General features: G+C 41.9%; 1 protein-coding gene across 1 annotated transcript in view; it reads right to left on the bottom strand.

Moving 5' to 3' along the window:
- Nucleotides 1-710, bottom strand: part of RNGTT (RNA guanylyltransferase and 5'-phosphatase) — a 342,236-nt gene extending 341,526 nt beyond the window's left edge. The window contains exon 1 of the mRNA XM_059177113.1: nucleotides 420-710. Within this exon, the coding sequence (XP_059033096.1) occupies nucleotides 420-483 (64 nt within the window). The 5' untranslated portion in view covers nucleotides 484-710. The remainder of the gene's footprint in view (nucleotides 1-419) is intronic.
- Between the last annotated feature and the right edge of the window lie 18,819 nt (nucleotides 711-19,529).

The raw sequence follows: 19,529 nt of genomic DNA, 5'->3' as shown, positions 1-19,529 counted from the left end.
GTCAGTGTCGATCCATTTCAGCACTGGGAAACTTCCCTCTCCTCTCGAGCCCTCCATCTCAGGACTGACACTTGTCCCTTCCCCATCCGAGAAACCTGGAAGGTTCCTAAACTTCTAAGCTTCAAAGTAATGCCCGCTGTGCTCTTGGGCCCCCAGCTCCCGCTACCCAAACCTCCTGTCTACTTTCGCGTTCGCAATACTTAGTCGTCCTGGAGAGTGACACGTGCCCCCACCCACCGGCCCACCCCTCCAATCACTTTCCCAAACACTCAACCACGAAGCTTCGTCCGACCGAGCACATCTCGGTCCTGAAATACCACTAACAAGCACGGATCCCCACGAAAGCTGCGCCCCTCACACGGCCCACCCACGGGCCCGCGGATATGCAGGGACTCGACCACCACCCCCGTCCGGGTTACCTGCCACCGGCTGGCCGCGCCGCGGACAGTTCAGCCACCGTGGTGGGATCTTGTTATGAGCCATGTCTCGGGGCCGCGCAGAGGCGCCCCCTCCACCAACGTTCGCCGCGCCAACGCCGCCGCCTCCTCGCGGTCGGCTCCGTACCGAGGGTCCGAGGCACCCGAATCCCGGCAGGGGTCGAAATCCCAGCAGCTCCTGCCCGGGAAACGTCAGAGGCGGCGCGCCACTTTCATTCAGGATCAACTCTACCACTCTAAGAGAGCCCACAATGCACTGCTACTTCCGCCCCTAAAGGCCCCGCCCCCTTCTTTCCGAGGTCAGAGGGAAAGACGGAGATGCTCGTTCAGAGGGACGGGAGGGAGTTAAAGCCACGGCGAGTGGGAGGGGCGCGTCTTCCATTGCCCCGCCCCACCGAGAACTCTCGCTCGCCCTTAGGACGGCTTCGCGCAAGCGCGGGTGGCCTCGTACCGGTTCCCGCAAATGACACGTATTTTGTATTCTTCCCTAGTCAGCAGATAGACACCCCTGAAGATGTAGAGAAGCCAGCCCTCTTTCCAGGCGTAGACTGATCCGCAGCTTCCACAAAAGCATCTGTTTTAGTGATGAAAGTGTCCTTCCCACCACTGTTAACGATCTAGAGCCTGATCGCCCTTTTTTCTGCCCAGCTTGGCGTCCCGGCAGGATCTGAGTTTGAGCTGAAATTTGGGAAGTTTTCCTTGACATGGATCAGGGAAACAAGCTTTAGAGACATTCTAAGGGCGAGAAGTTGGAATGCCAGAAATGACTTTCTCTTTGGGGGCGGGGGGGGGGGGGTACTTGTAAGGATCCTTGAAGTATCTGAAATTAATCCCAAAATGGTTTTCTAGAGTTTTGTTTGTACATTTCTGGAGCAAATTTTCCGAGTACTGGGGGGCATCAGGGGCTCCGTGTCTCAAAGTTACTAACGTGTATAATTGGCAAAGGCAGGAACACAAAGGGGTGTTGCCTTACCGAACAAATGGTCTTACCCTTCGAGTTAAACAGGAGTGATTGGGAACGTTTTATAAACTCCGTCCTGTAATAAGACTTTCTGTAATTACTAAAGTTTTAAACATAAAACTGGATAATGGAAAAATTAAGACCAATACTATATTTGAATTGTAAGATTGTGAGTTTAGTGGGTGGGTGGCGTATACTTTAAAGTGGGTAGGTGGGAAACTTAAGGAACAGCTCAGCCCCTGAATGCCTGGACCCTCTCAGTAAGACTCAGAATTCTCCCATAAACAAAGAGGTCCTGAGTTCGGTCTCACTCCTGGTCTGCCCTGCTGTTACAACTACTGAGACCTTTTTGTAAATGTGTCACACTTCTCCTGACAGGACAAGATAAGGGTTTCCTCACCGACCAGCAGTGTATCTAAATAATTCTCTTCCCTGCTGACAAAGTAAAATGGATACCCTGCCCAGAGGGGTGAAGTGTTCAATCCCCCAAATCTCTAGGGATGGAAAAGGTGAACCGAATCCTGTGATAATATCTCATTTTCCCTCTCTGGGGATGACTCCCCTTGGAAAGCATCCCCCTCACACACACACAGTCCTAGGCACAGGGAGAGCTTCCCAGAGGCTTCATGCCACCCATGAGCAGCTGTAATTGGTTGTAAGTCATCAGTGTGTGCTTAAGTTTTACATCATTATCGTTCATGACCTCTCCATCCTTAGTGCCCATAGAGCAAAAGGACCTCATGGCTCCCTTCTGCCCCACAAAAGACAGTAGAGTAGGAAAGTGGCATCCAAGTCACTGGGCAATTTCTTACTAACAGGAATCTTTCTCTTGATGTTTTTCTCTTGTATTTCTGTCTATATCACTCCTAATCCCACATCTCTGCTTTTCCACAAGAGGAAAAATAGATGCCCACAGAAGGACCAACATGACACCTCCCTGGTTTTCTAGAACTCCCAACCTACCCTCATAAATAGGTCTTGGCCTCCTCTTTATCGCTTCTTCATGGGTGAATTCTTCCCTCAAACATCCATTTTGCCAATAAGGAAATGTATAACTAACTAAAAATAAGATTGAATTTTCCCTGTTGACAAAAAGCAGAGAACTTTTCCCCCTTGCCTTTTCCTAGAACATTCTCTTCAAAAAGCTTCCGTTTGTAAATTCTCCCTCATCACTTTGATGGGTGTATAAATCTTTTTAACAGCTAAATCGGCCTTTTGCCGGTCTAACCAAGCAGGAATGTTTTTCCTTAGGTCCTAGTAGCCATCTCAGTAAACAAGAAGGAAGATAGCACTCTTATCTTCCTGTCACCAGGGGAATTTAGCCTAAGGTGACCTGTTCTAAGCTGTAACTACCTGCAAGTCAAAGAGTTAGAGAAAGGTTTGTTTAGGGGATTGTCTAGGTGGCTCAGTCATCCTGGGTGGTTCAATTGCTTACGCATCTGCCTTCTGCTCCGGTTGTGATCCCGGGGTCCATCGTGATCATGATGGGATTGAGCACCTTCCCTGGGACTCCCTACTCAGGGCAGAGCCTGCTTCTCCCTCTCCTTTTGCCTCCCACTCCCCCTGCTTGTGTGCGCGCACTCTCTCGCTCGCTCTCTCTCTAACAAATACATAAAATCTTTTTTAAAAAAATTTGTTTTTCTTTCAAACAATGGCAAATAACTGACACAAGTGGCCATGCCCATTACCAAATGAATTTAGAAAGAACTAAGAAAGAATGTATAACAAACGGTACTGCCAAGTCCTCCTTACGTAACCACTGGTTACCATTTATCTTGGGAATATGTAATCTATATAGTCTATGTGTTTGTCTATAGAAAAGGGTGAGTTTTTTTTCTTTTTGCAGTCTCATTAAAGGAATACCTGTGTCCTAATTGCAGTCTGGTTTAATGTGTATCCAATGGTAAAACTGTGTTCTTTCTTTTCTGCACTTGTGGAGAGGATTTCCTGGGTTGACAGAAGATTTTATTCCTCATTTTTTCCCCAGTAAGTGTATATGCCTCACTGGACTATTAAAGACTATTACAGAAGCACTCCTCTGAGACAGAGCAGTGCCCCCTCAAGCCTTGCATTAGAGTCCAGTGTCCTGCTGCACACATCTCTGTGAATGGCTGATGAAGGGCCAGTTCCATTCATTCCGACAGCCAGCCCATCAGGATGCTCCTATTCAGAAGCTAGCAAAATGTCAGTGAGAAATACTCCCTTTTTTTTATCAATTCCCATCTTCCCTAGCTTGCAGGGACTAAGTTGATGCCCCGTGCCTGGCTCCCTTTTTCATTCTGGTGACCCACCAACCTCCACCTCCTGCTTGTACTTTACCAGCTATAGTACATAGGAGAAATTCAGAAAGAGACCATGTTGAGTTAAGCTTGAGCCAAAGAGGAACATGGGCCACATCTCAAATAGAGGTTTGGGTTCTAAACTCAGGATATGGGGCAAAAGAAGCCAAACTCCGGACTGTCCTCCACTGCTCTTTCTTCATTTGAGCAACAAATGAAGTCACTGACTGGTGTTCAGGGTCATGTACACGACAGCAATCTTTGAACAATAGACTCACACTTTTCCCAGCCAGAGTCTCCTCTCTGAGCTTCACTTCTTCCTCCAGGGCATAGGTTCAGGAAGAACAATGAGTAGCCTCTCTCTCTCTCCTGTGGGCCTACACAGGTACAGGTAAGTTCCTATGAGTTAAATGTGGGTACAATATGACTTGTTTGCAGTCAAATTCATACCCACCAACAGCTACTCTAATGTTGTAAACCGTAAGAGGTTGTACTGTGAAATTTCTTATTCATACAAGCTCCTTCCAAGGCCTAATTAGGTATTTGTCGTTTTGTATTTTTAATCTTTTTTTAAGACTTTTATTTTTAAGTAATCTCCACACCCAACATGGGGCTTGAACTCACAACCCCAAGATCAAGAGTTGCCTGCTCTTCCAACTGAGCCAGGCAGATGCCCCTATATTTTTAATAGTTAAGAGGACCATTTAAGTTGTATAAATTCAGGCTCGTTATTAGTTTAATTGTGGGCAAACAAAGAGATATGTTGAAGTCCAAATATTTAGTACTTCAGAATTCGACCTTATTTGGAAATAGGATCTTTATAGAGGTAATCAAGTTAAAATTCGGTCATTAGGGTGGACCCTAATTCAATAGGACTGGTGTCTTGTGATAAGGGGAAATTTGGACATAGAGACAGGTTTGCACAGAAGGAAGTGGATGTGGAGACACAGGGTGAAGACAGGCACGTGACTAGAGGGATGTGTCTATAAGCAAAGGAATACCAAAGATTGCCATCAGATACCAGAAGCTAGAAGAAGCAAGGAAAATTCTCCTCTGGGGCTGTCAGAGAGGGCATGACCCTGCCTACAACTTGATTTCGGACTTATAGCCTCCAATTGTAAGACAGTACATTTGTTGTTTTAATCCACTCGGTTTAAGATACTTTTTTATAACAGCCCTAGGAAACTAACATAAAGACCTCCCAAAACCTGGGTCTCCCCTTGTTCCAACCCAAACTTTCTGGATCTAAGGCTCTTGGAGCCAGTGTCCTCTGAACCTCTGGATCTAAGGCTCTTGGAGCCAGTGTCCTCTGAACCAAAGTCCCTCACCGTAGTAAAAATGCAGACAACTTTTCCCAAGCCCTTCTAATTTTTTTTCAAATTTTTATTCAAATTCTAGTTAGTTAACCTACAGTGTAATACTGGTTTCAGGCATAGAATTCAGTGTTTCATCACTCTCATACTCAGTGCTCATCCTAACAAGTGCCGTCCTTAATACCCGTCACTCATCTATCCCATCCCCCACCCACCTCTCTCTCAACCCTCTCAGTTCATTCTCTACGGTTAAGATTCTCTTATGGTTTGTTTCCCTCTCCCCGCCCCTTTCCCATGTGTTCATCTGTTTTGTTTCTTAAATTCCACTTACGAGTGAGATGATATGAGACTTGTCTTTCTCTGACTGACTTATTTTGCTTAGCGTAATACAGTTCCCAAAGCCCTTTAAAGAGAAATTTACCTGGTACACTCTTCAGCCTAAAAGTCTGTTCTAAAGAACTCAGACATGCAGTCATTAGTACGAAATCACTGATAAGAGCACTGAGATCTTCAAAGGCAGCTTTAGGTATTTCTTCAGGAGGCAAGCATTAATTAATTCCAAAATTAATAATTTTAGAGTGTCAGAAACTGAGACAAAGTATATGCCAGCATCTCTGTAGTCCTCACTGCCTTGAGATTTACTGTTCCTTGACATGGCTCCTTCAGCTCTCTACTGATCATTGGTCACACTGTGGGAGAAAGACACCCCTTTTATTAGGGTGGAAATCCTATTGCTCAGGCCTCTTCACTCTGGGTGCACCTCTAGCCAATCCTCTCCCAGGCACAACAAGGGAGCAAGGCCCCCGGTACCCAAAATCTAGAGTCTGGAGGAGTGTCCAGTACCGTCCTCCACTAAAGCAAACTGTCCCACAGGGAAGGTTTAAAAAAGTACGTGTGGCTGGATAATGTTGATAAGAATTAAATAAATCTTTAGGGGTTGATGACAGAATGGATGTATCTTATGAGGGAAGCATCAAAGATGACTCCAATCTTCCTGTTCTGATTAGGAAGGTCTCCAACTTTCTGACCAGGTCCAAGACTCCTGAGACTATTGTTTCAAATATAACAAAGAGCATGAAAAATGTGTACATTGGATCATCTCTTTTGAATGATGAGAAGTTAAATGTATTTGAGTTAAAATATGGAACTAGAATTCCCAATGTTTTTTCTGCAACCCAAAATTGAACCGTGTGTGGCCACTAGATGGAGCAAAAAACTAAGTAATCGGGTATTCTACTGTTTGTTGATGGAGAAAGTAGGTCAGTGAGTCAGGTTCTTGAGTTACGTCTGTGTGTGCCTGTTCCAAAGGTTGAATTTGGCCCTGGTTCACCAAATTCATAATAACAGGTCAGTCTAACCTACAAGATGATTAAATAACAACGACTAGAGGAGTGCCTCTGCTGTGCAATTTATATAATTTCTTTCAGTGGAAAATATGAAAGATTAGAAGGAAAAATAAGAAACTGCTTTCTAAACATTACTGTCAAGTCATGATGGTTTTCAGAGATACAAATAGCAATCTGCTTCTTTGTGCCATAAAAAACTTACTGCTACTTTAAATTATGCAGAACCTTGCCTGCCTTCCAACTTACGAATAATAAAATTTTACCTGTGAATTGTGCTTTACCTTGCATGGAGCGCTCAGAGATTTTCCGATTTGAGTTATCCTCACGGTTCCGTGAGGTAGACGTTGCTATCATCTCCATTTTACTGATGGGGGAACAGACTCAGAGAAGTTCAGTAACTTGCCCAAAGCCTCACAGCCAAAAAAGCCCAAGAATCAGGCTGTGAGGTGGAGAGTGAAACGGGAACCTGCCAGCCCTCCGGAAGCCTTTGTTTCTCATCTGAGCACTGCCTCCAGGAGAGGGAATCACCCTTAAAGAACAGATTTTTTTGTTGTTGTTTTTCCATTTGAAAAATGATTAAGTGGCCCTTAAAGCAGGATGCTTTAAACTTAAATGCACTCAATCCCAGGGATCCTGTTAAAATGCAGACTCTGGTTCCATAGGTCTGGGGTGGGGCTGAGAGTCTGCATTCTACCATTCCTCGGGCTCCCCTTGATGCTCAGGCTACCAATTGGAAGATGACAATGTAAAGCCTTTCTATTGTGGAAAGCAAGTAACTAACATCTGCAAGGGAAAATACATCCCCAAACTAAGAAATGGGCAAACCATAGATCTGCCACGGTGCCTGCAGTTTGAAACATTCACTGGTAGCTGTCTATTTAAAAGGAACTCAATTGCTTGGTATTCATCTGTATCTTGTGCTTCTAGATTAATCGGAGCCAATCAGATTTCATGGAGGAATAAAACTTTGTTATTTCCAGTTATCAGACACCAATATATCATGTCGTTTCCTTCTTAGATCAATTGTTTTTTATTCTTTTTTTTAAGATTTTATTTATTTATTTGACAGAGATTACAAGTAGTCAGAGAGGCAGGCGGTGGGGGAATGGGGGCAAGCAGGCTCCCTGCAGAGCAGAGAGCCTGATGCGGGGCTCTATCCCAGGACCCTGAGATCATGACCTGAGCCGAAGGCAGAGGCTTAACCCACTGAGCCACCCAGGTGCCCCACGTTTTTTTATTCTTGATTGATAGCACACCGGGCTTTTTGGATGGAATCACCCCAGATTTTCAGCATAACAGTCTGATGTGAAGCTGATGCGATGCAAAACCAAAACCTTTATCTAATTCCATGCTGGGAAACAGGTCCAGCATCCCGTTTCCCAAATAAATAACCCTTAGATTTCTGTACTTCTCTATACTGGAGCACTCTCTTACCTCTTTGCAGATTCCACTCACTAGGGAGCTATTACACTATAGCATGTATTTAAGATCCATTGAGAGATTTTACTTTTACTCTGTGCAGCGCATACAAGTCACAAAAGCCTTTTCACCTACGTTAACTCATTTGATCCTACAAAAACTTGGTGAATTAGATAGGGAAGGTATTTTCCCCATCACAGCTAAAGAGACAAAGTCTCCAGTAAGGTTATAACAGACAGGAACACAACCAGTGTCTCCTGACTCTAACTGGCAAGCACTTTTCACAACATCACACTGCTTGCTTTTTTACCCTACCTCGTGGTTTAACGTGCTTATAGATCTGTAAGCAAGAAGCACGTCTATGCTAAAGATAAAGGAAGAGGAAAGAAGAAGGTGGGATAAGCTTGGGATCACTTTACTAGGAGAAATGAGCAGAAGAGTAGTACATGAATTCAGGCGGGTTGATGGCTAGGGAACATTTGAGGTTCCTGATGACATATTTTAAAATTCCAGGTTCAGATTCTACAGAATGCTAACTTCAAAGGTCATTGACTCACTTCTAGAATTCTTATCTTAAATTGGGCCCTAGTTTTACATTCAGAAAAAGTATACTTTAAGTATACTCCATTCTATTCAAATTTCTACTAAATGCTGACTCTGTGAGGAAATCCCAATTATAAAGATGAAGACACATTGTTGAACCCTAAAAATGTTATTATTTAATAGGGATATTATTATATTATAATATTTAATATTATTTCAATTACTCATGTATTGATTCTTTTTTTTTTTTAAGTAGGCCCCACACCAAGCATGGAGCTCAGTGAGAGGCTTGAACTCACAACCCTGAGATCAAGTCCTGAGCTGAGATCAAGAGTCGGATACTTAACCAACTCCGCCACTCCGCCACCTAGGCCCCCCCCCTCACTCATTTAAAAATATGATTTAGCACCTTGCTATGTATCAAATACCATCCAAGGAGGAGAACGGTGGCAATGAATGTGACAAGGTCCTGACCTCAATGACTTTACTTGGCCAATATAGGATACAGAAAAAATCAGTGTAAGCACCACATTGCAGGGGAAGGGGAGGCCCACCCTTCTACAGAATCACAGAGAGGGTATCTATCCCAATCTTGAAGAGTCAGGGGGAAAGCTTCCAAGAAGAAGGCACATTTAAGCTGAGCCAAATTGGGGGCAGTGGTGGGAGAGTGCAGACCATATGTGCAAAGGCCTAAATGCAACAGTGTAACTTATTTTTTTAAGATTTTATTTATTTATTTGACAGAGAGAGATTACAAGTAGGCAAAGAGGCAGGCAGAGAGAGAGGAGGAAGCAGGCTCCCCGCTGAGCAGAGAGCCTGATGCGGGACTGGATCCCAGGACCCTGAGATCATGACCTGAGCCGAAGGCAGCGGCTTAACCCACTGAGCCACCCAGGCGCCCCGCAACAGTGTAACTTTAATGGAGACAGAAACTCAAAGTGCAGGAGGAATAGAAGGGATCAAGTAGACAGAGTGGAGACAGTGAGGGCCAGCAATACCTGTACTTGCCTGTAAAGCAAAAGGAGCAAGATGCTAAGGCAATAAATATTGGATAACTTGAAGCCAAAGGGTTTGATTCAAGGATTTTTTTTTAATATGAAAAAGAAAATGATCACGTTCCCATGAATATGACAAAGAGCCTGTAGAGAGAGAAAAGAGGGGACAACCAATGGAGTGTGCCCTCTGAGGACAGGGAAGGATGGGATCCCAAGTTCAGATGGCCTATTATAAGGTAGAATAGAAGTACCATGAGATTAAACACATTTAAACACATTTTTTTCATGCTAAAATAAAAGATCCAAATAGCACTTTGAGGGCAAGACCCTTGTCAGTTCTACTCAACGCTGTATCCTCGGCACCTAGAATAATGCCTAGAACCTAGAATAATGCCTAGAACACGGTACTTGCTCACCAAGTATTTGCTGAGTGAATTAACTCATGAATGGATAAAACCACTAGGGGTGCCTGGGCAGCTCAGTCCGTTAAGCATCTGCCCTTGGCTCAGGTCATGATCCCAGGGTCCTGGAATTGAGCCCCACATCAGGATCCCTATTCTCCTTGCTCGTGCTCTCTCTAGCTATCTCTGTCGCTATCTCTGTCACTCTTTCTCAAATAAATTAATAAAATCTTAAAGAAAAAAAGTAACCACTAATTAGGCACACTTGATGCCAGGACTGTGAAAATTATTTTCACGCATATTCTCTTTAATTCTTACAAAAACAATTCTAAGAGGTAAATAATTATTTCCATTTTATAGATGAGAAAAGAGAAGCTCAGATTCAGAAAGGAAGGCGTTCAGGACCTGCCATCCAAATTATGCTGCTTGGGGCTATTGATTATTTTGAGCTGAAAGCATTTGAGAAACAGCAGATACAGGAAGGACTTTCTGATCTACCCTATTCTACCTAAAAACAAAACCACAAAATTTCCCCTGAGAAAAGTACCCTCCCTACCAGGAAGAGAAGAACATCCTTATCACCAGAAGACTGGGAGTCAGCACAGAAACAGGTCTGTACAAACAAACTTACTAAATACCCTTATCTTCCCCTGGTTTCCTCGTCTCTTATCTCCTAACCACTTCCCCACAACTTCCTGCCCCTCACCAAACCCCCTTGTCAAGTTATTTTTCACAAATTTATGGTATCTTTGTCCAAGAGGTCTAAACGCTTCCTGTTCTGGTCACGTCTTGCATCTGCATTTTTCTGTGAGGGCTCTCATGCACTTGTAAAAATTTAATAAAATCTGTCTGCTCTTCTCCTGTGAGCCAGTCCCATGTCAGTTTAGTTGTCAGACGCAACTGCGGATCCCAAGAGACCAGAGGAGAATTTTTCCTCCCACACAAAAACTTAAACCATCACCCTTAACCAGATAGCTAGAGAGTGGCAGGCATGGGATTTAATCCAGGTCGGTCTGATTCAAACTATGCTTCTCACAATGACTATGATTTAAAGTGTTTGGATTTTAAATATTCTATAACTTTGCCAGATGATCATACTAGCTAAATACTTATATCTTAACCCACTGGAGACCAACTGAGTCAGAATCCCTGGAAGAGGGAGCCAGGTGTCATATTTTAAAACCCCTCTAGGTGATTCTAAAGTGCAAAGGGGATTGAGAACTACTTCACTGTATCCCTTTCTAATTTGAGGTTATAAATATTATCTAATTGCCCTTTTATTCTGAAGCAAAATCTTTGCAAGTACACAAAACCAAAGATTCCATCTTATTTTCCTCAGCTAACTGAAGTACCAGGCACACAGTGAGTGTTTTGTAAATGGAAAGCGTTGGCAATGATACTTATCCAATACCTTGTAGAGAAATATTAAATATTTGAGGTAAAAATTTTAAATATTTGAGAAAAGAAAGACTTTTGATGGGGGGCCTGGGTGGCTCAGTTAGTTAAGCGTATGCCTTCGGCTCAGGTCATGATCTCAGGGTCCTGGGATCAAGCCCTGCATCGGGCTCCCTGCTCAGCGGGGAGCCTACTTATCCCTCTCCCTCTCTTTCTCTCAAATGAAAAGGTAAAATCTTAAAAAAAAAAAAAAAAAGAAAAGAAAGAAAGAGAGACTTTTGATTACTTGCATCAGCAGAATAAGTAGAAATGAGCTGATTATGGAGCTGAGGCAGAATAGCATTGCTGTGAAGCATGCAGCCCACGGAGTCACAAATCCTGGCCCTAAGGTCACCAAGACCTTCAGCAAGTAACTGAGCCTCTTGGTTCACTACTCTCCTCTCCTAGGAAACAGAGATGACAACGGTTATCTGCTTCACAGCATTGTTAAGAGAGTGAACCGAGTTAATACGCATGAAATACATAGAGCCCAGAAGCATTGTGTCATCCAGCTTTGTTATCACCTACCTTTCCCTACGAGAAAAAGAGGATGTTGTCTGTTTTCTTCCCAAACATATCTCAAGTCCTAGAACAGAGCTCACCACAACGTGGCCTCTCCATAAGTGCTGATTATTGTTGTTATTTTTGAAGTGAGATAAGTATATGAAACGAATATAGTGTGTGTGTGCCACTTAAAAATATCATTGATTCTGAAGCTAAAAATGTAACATTTGCTCATAAATCATGTTACATCATCATACTTTCAAAGGAACATAGTAAACCAGTATAAAATAAGGAAACTGAGAGCTCTGTGTTAAAATATGGTGAGACATAACTGTAGAGAACAAACTGATGGTTACCAGAGGGGAGGTGGGCAGAGGAATGGGTTAAATAAGTGATGGGGGGGGGTGGGCACCTGGGTGGCTCAGTCAGGTAAGCATCTGCCTTTGGCTCAGGTCATGATCCCAGGGTCCTGGGATCCTGCCATGCATCGGTCTCCCTGCTTGGCAGGAGGCCTGCTTCTCCCTCTCCCTCTCCCCTTAATTGTGTTCCCTCTCTCGCTGTGTCTCTCTCTATCAAATAAATATAATCTTTAAAAAAAAAAAAAAAAAGAGTGTACTGTTGCAATGAGCATAGTGTTTGTGCAGAAGTGTTGAATCACTATATTGTACACCTGAAACTAATATTAGCTAACACTGTATGTTACTTAACTGGAATTTAAATAAAAACTTACAGAATATATGGTTAGACAATTAAACCTTAAGTTTGATATATATACATCACTATCAGCCAAATAATATTGACTTCAGGTTAGAATTAAAATATGCAAAAATGAAAATAGTTAACTATTGGGATTGTGGCATTATAGTGATTTTACCCCTTTCCTCAGATTTCTCTCACTTTTATGGCTCCACTATTTCTTACCCTCTCTGTTTTTCCTCCTGATAGTAAACTGAGAACAGCTTCATCTGCTCTTGAGAAAGACAAAGAAAAGACGGGAAATAGTCCAACAGTTGAACTGCACTGAGTAGTTTAATGCTGCCCTTTTAACAGCTGGAAATTTCTCATGGAATGGCTCCAGCAACTCCTCAACTTGCAAAAAAGAAATCCTTCAGGAAGCTTCTGCCTTATGAGCAATTCATAACTCTTAGCAAAGTTGGATCAAAAAAAATGTACTACATGCCTATGAGTCATCCTTAAAATACTGGTATTTTCTTCAATAAGCTTCTGTAATGGGGAAAAAAATTATCATTCCACACAAGCTTCTGAGACCTGTTATCACTTTGCAGATTGAATAACCCTTGGAGACAAGGCAATCTACTGGCTAGACAGCCTGGAAACAGCTTCCAGACCAATCGGCTGCCTGGAAACAGTCTTTGGCCCAATCACCCACCTAGAAACAGTACCTGCACCAATCGCTGTCTTCTAAGAACTGTTTCTCCTAAAATCTGCCACTGCCGCCTTACAAACCAAAACCAGAGAAAGAAAACATACCTGAATTATTTCTACACTGACCTCATATGTCCCAGCCCATCGGTGGCCTGTCTGACAAGTGCTTGGAGCTCCATGCCCCTCAGTGGAATTCATTCTGTATCGAATAATTTTTTAGCCACGTCACATCCTTTGTGGAAAGAGGTAAGGAATAAATACATTTCAGAATATATCATTTCGTACATTGTAGTGGCTTTGATGTCATATATATATGTATATATATGTATATGCATATATATATCCCCTCCCCCATTCAAACTAGGAGGTTTTCAACCTCGGCTGCACATTCGAATGCCCTGGGGAGTTTTAAAAAAACATCCTGATGCCCAGGCCTCAGCCTGGACCGATTAAATCACAATTTCTGTCCTCAGTGTTTATTATAGTTCCACAGATTATTCTAGTGTGTGTAAGGGAGCAAGAACATCCTGTCCCCTTCAAGGTCCTTCTAGCTGGACTAAGAACCAAACTGACATGAGACAGACTAACCCAAGAAAATCGAATTTAGTAGCATCCATAAGGGGAAATCCACTCAGACATGGAAATTCCAAAGACAGGCAAAAATGAGGTTACGTACTTCATTCTGAATTAAGGAGAAGGGAGTAGAGGTCTAGGACTGCAAAAGGAAAAAAATGCCATTCACAGGAAAATGAAAAGGAGTAAATGTTTGGTAAACAAATGTTTGCTGGGCCCCTCAAAGACAATGGGAGGCAGAGGACTTGGTTCCTCCTGCCCACCACACTTAGTTCAGTGACTGCTTTCTTCTTGGAGCAGTTCCTCTATCTAAATGCTTTCTAGGTAGCTGAGGGGGGAGGTAAGGAGCTTTTCCTAACTCTGTTGGATTTTTATTGCTTTATAACTCAAAATAATCTTCACACCATAACGGCCCATCTTGGGGCAGCCTGCCCTTGGCCCCTACGTGTGCATCTTAAGCTGACAACAGCTGCCTAACTGTATCTTAGGAATTGGCAGAGGCACGGCAACTTCTTTCATTTTGCATGATCTCGCCCTGTCCTGCCTAGATGGTTTTTCTGCCTAGACCAGGCAATCCACTGATAGCAAACACACGAGGAGTTTTAGCAAGGTGCCTAGAATCTGAGGTGAGATCAGGAGTATGTCATCCTCTGAGCTCAGTAACGGAATGTGGAGTTGTTTTAAGAGGTTGCTACTGTGGGCTCAGGTCTCTGAGGTCCGTCTCTATCACTGTCTAACTCTCTGTCCTAAAGTTAGTTAATTGTAAAAATGGGGTAATAGAGGGTTCTGTTTGAGAGGATGTCATGAAGATCACATTAGATAGTATAAGTAACGCACTGAGCCTGGCCCTCACTATGTGCTCCCTAAAAAGCCAACTAAGAATAAACACAAAATGGTTGAGATGACCCACTTGCAAAAGGAATCCTTCCTAAGAGATGATTTGTAACATTATCAGGGGCTTAAAAAGTAACCTGCAGTGACAGTGTTCAAAAGTGTATCCCCAGGCCTGTTCTTTAACTCAATAGGAATGTAATCTAATCAACCCTCCTATAACTTGAACATTTCAAGTAACATTATAGTAATGGAAGTGTCGTCACCTGCACAGTCAGCTAAAAAAAGAGAAAACACTATAGAGAGAGACAAAAAATAAATTAAACTCAAAAAAGAAGTAGAGAAGAGTTTAGGGTGTGTCTCCAGCCCTGTATGGAAGAGAGAAGCTCTCTTCTGTGGTGGGAGCATTTTTGCTCCAGATTTTGGGAGACTTTCCTGGATTATTGATTATATGATAAGAAAGAAACTGTACTACTACTCCAGCCGCAACTTGACCTTCTAGAATCAATAGACCCTTTTGGATATAGGAACTCCTTGGAGAGTATCAAGCCTTACCCAATTACAAAGCCTCCTGGATCTGGGAGTTAGAATTACACAGAGAGCTGCAGCCTAATCTTTAGTCCAGGAGAAACCCTCTCAAAGCCCAGCATGTAGTAGGAAAAACTTTTCAAAATCTAATTACATTTACATTTTAGTTTGTCGGGGCAGGAACATCTCTTTTTGATTAACCTCTGCTAGTCTCCATCTGCAGGAAGGACACACAGTGAACTTGATTCTTCCAGTATCTAAAAGATGCCTTACAGGGGTGCCTAGGTGGTTCAGTCAATTAAGAAGTGAAGCCTCCGACTCTTGAGCTCTGCTTGGGTCATGATCTCTGGGTGATGAGATCGAGGCTGTGTCCTGCTTGGCACTGGGCATGGAACCTAATGTTTAAGATTCTCTCTGTTTGGGACGCCTGGGTGGCTCAGTTGGTTAAGCAGCTGCCTTCGGCTCAGGTCATGATCTCAGGGTCCTGGGATCGAGTCCCACATCAGGCTCCTTGCTCGGCAGAGAGCCTGCTTCTCCCTCTGCCTCTGCCTGCCTCTCTGTCTGCTGTGCTCGCTCGCTCTCTCTCCCTCTGTCTCTGACAAAAAAAAAAAAAAAAAAAGATTCTCTCTGTTTAAGATTATCTCTCTCCTTCTCCCTCTTCCCCTCCCTCTCTCTAAAAAAATTAATAAGTAAAAATGAAAGAAGCCTTAGAAACAAATCAATAATAGATCTATCAACTCTTTCAAGCTGTATAGCTTTCTGGTCACAGGATTTCACTTTTGCAAGGTTGGGGCAAGCACCTGCCCCTCCATCACCATCTAGGAGTCTCACCAATACATTCTCACAGGTCGTAAATGAAAATAGAGGGTGCCTGGGTAGCTCAGTCAGCTAAGCCTCCACCTTATGTTCAGGTCATGATCACAGGATCCAGGGATCGAGCCCCACATGGAGCTCCTGCTCAGTGGGGAGTCTGCTTCTCCTTCTCCCTTTCCCCCTGCTCTCTCTCTCAGTCAAATAAATAAATAAAATCTTTAAAAAAAAATTTTAAATAAAAGTAAAATATAAATAAATAAAATTAGAAATTCCTCCTGCTATGGATGTAGAAGGAGGGTGTAAAGCCACTCACTCTAAAAATAGAAGGTCATTCTTATAACCTCCAGAAAATAAAGTATTATTTAATGATTCAAACTATTTTCTAAATGAGGCCCTCATGTCCTCAATGCAATTGCAGCCCTTTAATAAGCTTTACTTAATAAATATGTCTCCTGGGGTTTGAGAGTGCTCATAGAGCAGTTGCATGCATAATTTATTTCCAGGACATGGATAACATAAACTCGAAATTGTAATTTGTCATAAATATATACTACAAATATAACATACAGTGACAATTTTTTCATATAGACACCTCGTTGTTCAAGTCACATTTGTTAACATGAATGTCATTTTTCCTGTTGAATTTCCCTGGCACCTTCATTGAAAATCAACTAATTGTATATGTGTGAGTCTATTTCTGGATTCTATTGTGTTCCCTTGATCTATTTACACCAATATTATACTGTTTTGATGACTATGGAGCTTCTTAGTAATTCTTGAAATCAAGCACTGAAGTCCTCCAACATTGTCCTTTTTCAAGATCATTTTGGCTATTCTATGTCCTTTGCAATTTCACATAAAGTTTACAACCAGCTTGTAAATTCTATTAAGATAATCCTCCTGGAATTTTGACCGGATGACTGTAACTCTAGAGATCAATTTCTAGAGGGTAGACATAAAAATAATACGGAGGTTTCCCAACCATGATGAATTTACCACTCCATTTATTTATTTAATTTCTTCCATAATATTTTGTAGTTTTTCATTGTACAGGTGTTGCACATTTTTTGTTAGATTTATTTATTCCTTAACATTTTACATTTCTATTTTCTTGTAAATGGCATTATTTCTTAGTTTTATGTATGGCCCTGTAACATAAGATGTATCTTGGTGAATGTTCAATGTGCACTAATAAAGAATGCATACTTCACAGTTATTGGGTCATCTAAATATGTCACGTCAAGTTAGTGAGAAGGTCACTTAAATCTTCTATATCCTTATTGATATTTTGTCATTTATTCTATCACATAGTGATAAAGGAGTACTAAAATTTCCAAATATGGTTGTTGACCTATTTCTTTATTGCCAACTTTAGTTTTTATGTACTTTAAATTTCTGTTACTAGGTATACCCACATTTAGGAATTTTGTATCTTCTTGATCAATTAATTGCCCTTTTTTTAATCATCACAGTATCATTCTTTATCCCTGGAAACACTCTTTTTATTCAAATCTGCTTTCTCTGATATGTAGAAATACTAGCTTTCTGATCCTTAAGTTTAGTATAGATTTTTTACTCTTTAATTTTCAAACTGTGTTTTTATATTTAAATGCATCTCTTGTTACAGTATAGAGTTGAGTCTTGCTTTTTATCCATCCTGGCAACTGTTGTCTTTTAATTGGACTGTTCATTCTGCTTGTATTTGGTATAATTGTGTGATAGGTGGGTTTAAGTCTACCCCCCTGCTATTTGTTTTTTATTTGTCCCCTCTCTTCTTTGTTCCTCCTTTTTGGTCTTCTTTTGGATAGAATAATTTTTGTATTCCAGCCTATGTCCTCTACTGGCTTTTTTCTAATATTTTTAAGGGCTTGCTAAAGATTACAAACTGTATCCTTAATTCATCACAGTCTACCTTGAGTTGATACTATACCATTTCATGTGTAATGTAAGAGCCTTACAAAGTGCATGATGGTAATTTTTAATAAAAGTTACGTCTTTTTTGAAACTTCAAATATATATATATATTAATAAATCAATTTATATATAATAAATCAAATTTATATATATAAGAAGATAAACCAAATTTTATATATATATATATATATATATATATATAATCAAACTTATCAGTTAGAATACTTAGGATGTTTGCATTTCACTGTATGTGACTTTTACTACCCATGCAAAAAAGAAAGCTTAAACCTTAAGCTCCTGTTAATGATATGCATAATGATGTCTTTAGGGATAAAGTTTACTGATATTCGCAACTTACTATGATACAAATCAAGAGATAAGATGAATTGACAAGGGCACCTGGGTGGCTCAGTCGATTAAGCATCTGCCTTCAGCTCAGGTCATGATCCCGGGGTCCTGGGACAGTCCCACATCGGGCTCTTTTCTCGGTGTAGAGCCTGCTTCTCCCACTGCCCCTCCCTCTCCTTATGCTCTCTTTCTCTCTCTCTCTCTGACAAATAAATGAAATCTTAAAAAAAAAATGAATTGATAAATGCCAAGAAGAATGGCCAGATGAATAAATATGTGACAAAGCAAATGTAATAAAACATTAACTATAGAATATAGGTGATTCTTTCAATTTTTCTCTTTCTTTAAAAATGTTCCTAATAAAATGTTGGGTAAGAAAACCACTCTTCTAATTTGACATGAAAATTAAAATTTAATCTATTCTGTAGTGTCAGTTAATTGTATAATGAAATCCTAAGTACAGAAAAAAATTATGCACATAAATTTTGCCATGGTGATTGACCTTAAAGCTTGAACTCAGTAACTCCTTGATGTTCTGAACTCCAGACCTGGGCTGAATCCTAAATTCACAACACCATCTGCAAGGCTGCCTAAGATCTCACTCTTGAATGCATTTCTAGTCTCAGGGAGCAGCCTTCTTACCCTTGCTCTCTGCACACCAAACATATGAGACTTTCAGTTCCCTTAATGCCCTGGGCTTGCTGTGCTTGTGTAAGATCTCCAAGGCCTCCCCGGGAAGTGTTTCCTTCCCTGGCATACTGCCTTCTGACACTCTCTCCCTTTTTTTTTTTCCCCAAAGTCATACTCATCATTTAGGTTTCAACAGAAATAACATTTCCCCAGTGAAACAGTCCCTCATCTCCCAAAGTAGGTCAGGTTCCTATGCTGGAGGAACCATGGGAAAGCACCTCGCAGGGCCTGAACTGCTCAGAACCCAGCACTGGACCATGGAATTTCCTTCTCAAAGAAGATGTCATTAACAGCCAGCGCGGGGCATTTGTAAATTGTCCCTAAGTTAGGCACTCCCCTTCTCAAAAAGAAGGAGGAGTATGCGTTTAGTTTAACATGTAAAACTCCCTGACTGAAAACCTGTTTGGGTTTAGAAATAACGCTGGCTTGCTTTTTGTGTTACATAATAGGAGCAGTGCGCCCCCCCCTCAGTGCCCTAAATGAGGTAAGAGAGCTGTGATTGGGTATTAGCCATGAACCCACAGCTTCTGCCCTAAGGAAGCAGGCAACAGCGTCAGAGCAAGGTGGGGTCAAACCGAAGCTTCACAGGAAAACCTCTTAGGAGTTCGCTGCCAAAGTCCAAAGGCCTGAATTAGAGCAATGAGAAATGGAAAAAGGGAGAAGGTGAAGGGTTGGAGAGGAAGAATTCTGGTCTTGCCACGAGATACGTGGAAGGTGTGTGAGGAGCTCTTAAGAGAGAGGAAGGATTTGGGGACTCCTCATTTGTCCTCAGTCACCACAGCTTTGGGATGTCAATAAAAGTCCTGAGCTATGT

The sequence above is a fragment of the Mustela lutreola genome, chromosome 6 (assembly GCF_030435805.1).
Source record: "Mustela lutreola isolate mMusLut2 chromosome 6, mMusLut2.pri, whole genome shotgun sequence".
In the NCBI taxonomy this organism is placed as follows: Eukaryota; Metazoa; Chordata; class Mammalia; order Carnivora; family Mustelidae; genus Mustela; species Mustela lutreola.
The sequence above is the reverse complement of the archived record's forward strand: the minus strand, read 5'-3'. Positions and strand labels throughout refer to the sequence as shown.